Genomic DNA, 6,463 nt, shown 5'->3' on the forward strand with positions numbered 1-6,463 from the left:
ATCATATTAGGGTGTAAAAAATAATATTATATCTATGATAAAAAATCTAATAATATTAACCCATAAAACAATTGCAAAACTAACCTGAACTAAGATTTCATAATGTCAACAAAACTATGACTCATATCACTACAAATGTGAATGAATACAACATTTATTTAAATTGGTTTCCACAAGCGATAAATTACATTGAATGGGAATAATATAAAAATTAGGTTACATGCAGCTTTCGGTCAATAATTATATTTATACAAAATCCTGAAAGCTCAACTCACAAGATGGCGGGAGTACAACCCGACCGAATAGTATTGAACGGGAGCAATAGGAAGCGCAGCACTAATGACGCGACCTAAATTCGATCGGGTTATACGTCTGATCAGACAGATGTACGGATTCTTATTTTTTAAGGAATTACATCTATGTTTCAAGCTTTGTTATTATTTTATATCGTTCCTAGCATAGTTCTTAACGTTTACTTACCAATTTTGTTGTCCATTAGCGCTTGAAATATCACGAAACACTTAATTTTTTACACAAGCACTCACACGCCCTTACAGTATGTAACAACATCACGAGTACACTGCGCCATCTGGTGAGTAGTTAATCAACTGCTTTTTCACCTGCAGCTAAGTTCACAGCAGTGTTAATTTAATTTTTGCCTCTCTAATTATCACAGTTGATGTTAATTTCGCCTAATATTCGACAAAACAAGGCCATGTACACTATAAAATGAATATTGGTCTCAAATTTGAAACGTCTAAGTCAATCTAATGCCATAAAGTAGGGTTATATCTGCATGCAGACAGTGTAGTATTGATTTTTTCGTAGCAGCTGATTCATAACACATTGAGAGGGCGATTTCGCGCAAAATTATAACATTCTTGACTCATCGTTATTTTTATTCTTTTAAATGGAAACACTTTTAGTGTTATTTATCAAGATGACAAAATGGTTTACTCACAACCTTATTTGGGTTACGACCTCGTTTCAAATATTAAGTACATTTTCATCGAGTTTAAACAGAACGTGGGTTTGAATACTACTGTGTTATATCATTTAGGTTGTATACATTAAGAAAAATGCACATGTGTAGAAAGTTTTTATTTAAACTTCTCACGAATTATCGTGAAAAATATCTGTATATTCAAATATATAAATAAATCAAGTATAATTTTATTTTAATAAAAAATAAGCACAGATGTATCAGTAATTCATTTAGTTATACAAATATACGGTATGCAAATCTATAAGCGAGTTAAAATTATGGGTTCTTTCGCATTATCGTCTATTTTTGACTTTGACTTGACTTAGCTGGGGCCCTCTTGAATCCACGGGGCCCTGGGCTGAAGCCCAAAAAGCCATATGGTAGATCCGGCCCTGCGAATAGTTAAGGTTTATTACACAATACAATAATAATTACATATATAAATTGTACAAATACATTTAGATAACATTTTATACTCAATTCCAACCATAAGACGAGAAAAGCCAAATAAACATCATTTGACAGCAAATTGACGCGATATTGGTCGAGAGCTTGATTAATCTATGATATTCACTATGGATTTACAAAAAAACACATTCCTTACTCTATCCATTCGCGTAACACCACACATTCCTCTCAGCATTCTCATCTCCGCCACATGCAATTGTCTTTCAGTCATCCCTTTTATAGCCCAACACTCTGATCCATATAGAACAGCAGGTCTGACCATGGTCTTATAGATCTTCCCCTTAAGTTTAAGGGAAATACGGGGGTCACAAATTGTTCCCGTAACCTGCCGCCATTTCATCCACCCTGTGTTAATCCTGTGCTTCACCGCCATCTATTTCGCCATCGCCTTTAATGAGTGAACCGAGATACCGGAAGTCGGAGCAGACTGGAAGGGCCACGCTATCAAGCGCTATGGCTTCAGGACCGGAGAGACCGCCGAAATCGCAGAACATGTATTCACTCTGTAAATCAAAAGTTTGTTTATCTTTATTCCTCCTTCCATTGGAACAGACTATACCTATTTTATTTAAAATTAATAGTAAATATTTGCCTCTCTTTTGTGGAGGCCCCTGGGCAGTTGCCCCCGTTGCCTTCCCCAAAATCTGGTCCTGTTTAAAAACAAAACATGAATTAAATAAACTCAACTATATATTATTTGCTGAACCAGCGGCTTTGCTCATTTTACCCAAATTCTGTTTGTGACGAAAATGCTTCAATAATTTGTCTACAACTCCTTTTTCCCAAAATCACCCCCTCAAAGGGTGGTAAAAGTAGTAGTAAAAGTGGCGTTCAACCCTGTTTCGTATCAAATTTTATCCAAATCGTAACAGACAGAGTTACTTAATAAGTAATATTACACACAGATTATATAGTAAAATAATCCAGTTTCAATTAATTCAACCCAAACAAATTGTTTCCATAGTAAATAAGTTTTTTATTAACAAAGTCTACGCTTAATGTTTGAAAGCTCGTTCTAAATATTTTCCGTTCACCGATCGATAGAACAAGGACCGCCATCTTGTGAAGAATAGCGTGAATGTATGAACATGTAATATTTAAATCAAACGTCTTGATTTATTACGGGTAAAATTAGTATTTTAATAAACATAATGTACTGGTGTAATATAAATTAAATTTTACGTGGGATAAAAGCAAAAACAAATAAAAAATGTTAATGTTTCTTGATTAAAAAATAGTATGGCCTAAAAACTTGTTATGACTGTACATGGTCAGGACAGGCAGATAAATAAAGTCTTAAAAAAATATTTTTGTCTAAAAGTATCCTGTAAGTATTTTTTATAGTTTTGGCAGCATTCGAAGTGAATATCTATACTATATAGTATCGTTAAACGTAATTCGCAACTTTACCCGGACAACTATTTGGCGCTATATCTTGGCAACACTATATTATTTATACGAAATTTTTAATTTAAATAAAAAGGAATATGTAGGCTGCAAAATAAAAGGTCTTTGCTTATTGAAAGGAAAATAAATAAAGACAGCAATCAAAATTCTTCTATAAAAAAAACAAATAGACCTGTCAACTAGTATAAAACAAACATAAGAACCACCATCATGAAAGCCGCTTGTATTCTCTTAACCGTTATAATAGTGGTGGCCATAATGGCTGTATGCGTGATGGTAAAATTCGCCACAGATATCACAGTGGAGGAAAGAAAAAGGGATTACTTGCCGGGAACTGGAGTGTACCAAGTCGCGAAATCTATCGCAATCCCATTGAACGAAGTAAAGAATTATCCAATCGCAGAGAGATTTCCATACGTCGCTGCGATTGCTCGGAACTCTTCACGATCGTGGACGTTTTCTTGTTTCGCAAGTGTGGTGTTAGTCAAATGGGTCGTCACTTCCGGCCACTGTAGGCATAAAGGGGCAACACATCGCGTGTTATTATTGAACGATTTCGCTCGAAATGTTACGCGATCTTTTCCAATTTTATTTTGGAGGATTCATGAAAAATATCACGTAAACAACACGGCACCGTTCTATGATATAGCGGTCGCAAAGTTTAACGTAGACGACTATCCATTTTCAATAAAGCCTTCGCTATTCGACGAGAGCCCCGTCACGACATGCGAAGCTAGTATCTGGAAAACTGTTTCGACAATGGACAGACGTGTTTATCTCATTAATGATTTTGATAAATTACAAGTTAAAATAACATCCGCAATTGATTGCCACGAAAGTTTTGGAATCGATATAAATGAGAGTATGATTTGTATTGATTTAACGAAGTACGATGACTGTTTTATACACGAGTTCGGTCCGTTGTACAACGGTGACAAGTTAGTAGGAATTTTGGCGCGAAGGCCGAGGGACTGTGACGTGAAGTTCGCGATATTCACGAACGTATCGTACTATTCGAATTGGATCTTGAAATTGACGCATACGACTTCGTATGGGTAGAATTTTGTATGTATGTTTTTGTGACTTTATATTTTTGATTTGTAATATAATATACACATACTTACTAAAAAAATAAGGTTGTAGCAATTATTATTTTTTTTTCAAATATTTTTTTTATGGTGTTCTCAAGGCTGATGGTGGCCACAGTAGACAACTCAAGACTGGCCAACTACGGAGGTCGTGTTTGCCACAAAAGTGTGCAAAAACACAGGTGCACCCTCATGATCCGATAGGACTGTAAATCACGATCGGAAAGAGTTCAGGCGCATGATCGACGGTTTTAATTGCCTCGAGCACGTGAATGTACACAAAACCAACTTTCATACTCCGTGTTGCTACTGAGAACTTCTTTATAGGTTTGACCTGTGATTATTCGAGGCCTGCAGTGTTATATCTAGCTACTAACAAACGAGGTAGGCAGTTTCAAATTTCTTCATTAACTATAGTATGACACTTATTGGTCCAACTAAAATACAACCACAGGTTCGGAAAAGAATATACGATACTCAAACTTGAGAAGTACCGACGGAAGAAACTAACATTTTTTTATGGTCTTACTATTCTCTAATAAAAGAATATTATTCTTATAGGTACCTTTGGCAATTAATTAAAAAACGCTAAATGAGTACGCTCTTTTCTTTAAGGTTCCCAATTCGTATCGGTTCGAAAAAACCGCCGGCGAAAGCTGGTTCCAGGAGTTGTTGTGCGGGGCAGAAATTATCTTTAAAAATCGCGCTTTTGTTGATTTCCAGACATTTAGGACTATTCTACTCAATTACTTACATCCATATTAACTTTACTTCCAAACTTACAGTAAATCGACAGTATCGTCGACGTTTAAAACGCCATTTTTTCTCAAATCCATAATGAATATCATAGATTAATCAAACTCTCCACCAATGACGCGTCAAGTCGATGTTGTTTATTTAGCTTTTGTTCTCTCTGGAATAGACTATAAGTTATTAATGTGCTGATGTGCTTATGATCGCAAGAATATGGTTAACTATTTATGAATGAAGTGCTCCTAAAGTAATATAAATTGGAGCTGTCGCATCAGTTTTTGGTGTTATGACGTAAGTTCATAGAGGAATATCTGTTTACTATGATGGTAATTATTAATAGAAGTAATATTAACTAATTTCCGCCAATAGTATTAGGTCCCTTTGTCCTTTTTTATGCCCCTAACGACATTTATGCAATTCTATATTGACCGGTTGAGTATGTTTCCTGCATATCTTGGTTAATATATAATTATAAGTTTATATATTTATAATTCAAACATCGGTTTGGCTCGTGATTTTGTAACATAGGATCTATCTAACGTCGTTTTTGTGTGATAGCCGTGTTCGTTTATTCGTAATCGACTGTAGAGGAGTCGAATAAAAACAGGTCATCTTTTAAATATAAGCAAAACGTGAAATCGTTATAGATTTACATTCGCATATTTGTCAATAATAAAGATTCATTAAATACGAGGGTAAGAAAAAATAATTACTTTGAGCAAAACCCGTAGGTTGTGGAGGCGGCTAGTAAATGATTTTGTGGGTAGTTCAAAAACTTTAACTTGTTTTCAGAAATTGTTTAGAAACGTTTGTGTGAAAAAAGTTATAAAACTACAACTTCATGAAAACATCACAAAGTCAATTAGACGGGTATGTTAATTATATTAAATTAAATTATTATTATTCTACATTAAAAAAATATATATGACTCATCACTGTACCCTACTCTGCTTCATAAACATACCATATAGATTACGTCTGACCTGAAATCTAAATATTATAAATAAAAATTATTGCGCTCCGACCTAAACCATTCATCCGATTTTGATGAAACTTTGATCAGACTGTGACTGGTTCCGCATACGCTCACAAAGGTACCTTCTAAAACCCGTGTAAAGTCGGGTTCAATTAGTATTATATAAAAGTTATCTGATATGTAAACAAAAAAATCTTTCAACGTTCGTGTTATATAACGCAGTTTGGGAATGAACATTGAAAAGTTAAAAATTTATAAATAAAGTTACAAATATTAAAATATCACGCAACATTACACATTGCAAATAAACGAAGCTAATGAAGGAACCCTCCAAGTATTAGGGTTCCCCGGAACAAGTGCTCACAAATATTGACAGCCGAATTGATCTGCTAAGTGCCCTCGCTTTGTTATATTAGTAACAACGCGGATGATACGATTACTGGAATATACATACATTCTATAATATAATCTGATAGCAAGAGGACTATCCACAAACAACCCTAGTTTTCTCTTTAATGTACACATAATTCTCGATGAATATATCCTTATTTATAATGCAACACTATTCCACTAAAATACTTACATCCACTTCTATTTTACTTTCCAAGTTCCGATGACAACTTCGCCGACATTAAAAACGCCATTTTATACTAAATGATATCACGTTATTTCATGGTCGTTTATTTATCTTAAAGCATTTAATGCCATTGGAATCAGATTTTATTACAGATTTTATTAAATATTGGTATGTCTTGCTATAAATTCATTGAACGACTGTAAATTAAA

At 34.3% G+C, this 6,463-nt stretch overlaps 2 protein-coding genes across 7 annotated transcripts in view; one reads left to right on the forward strand and one right to left on the reverse strand.

Moving 5' to 3' along the window:
- LOC125074152 (talin-1) overlaps nucleotides 1-782 on the reverse strand; it is a 72,854-nt gene extending 72,072 nt beyond the window's left edge. For 4 of the 6 annotated variants that reach the window (XM_047685387.1, XM_047685385.1, XM_047685386.1 and 1 more), the window contains exon 1: nucleotides 481-782. The gene's annotated coding sequence lies outside the window, so the exon portion shown is untranslated. The remainder of the gene's footprint in view (nucleotides 1-480) is intronic. The other 2 variants (XM_047685388.1, XM_047685383.1) reach the window with 2 other exon arrangements.
- Nucleotides 783-3,070: 2,288 nt separating this feature from the next.
- Nucleotides 3,071-3,919, forward strand: LOC125074173 (trypsin eta-like). Its single transcript, XM_047685416.1, has one exon. It carries the CDS (start codon nucleotides 3,071-3,073, stop codon nucleotides 3,917-3,919), a length of 849 nt encoding a protein of 282 aa, XP_047541372.1.
- The last annotated feature ends 2,544 nt before the right edge of the window (nucleotides 3,920-6,463 follow it).

Source organism: Vanessa atalanta, chromosome 27 (genome assembly GCF_905147765.1).
Source record: "Vanessa atalanta chromosome 27, ilVanAtal1.2, whole genome shotgun sequence".
Lineage (NCBI taxonomy): Eukaryota > Metazoa > Arthropoda > Insecta > Lepidoptera > Nymphalidae > Vanessa > Vanessa atalanta.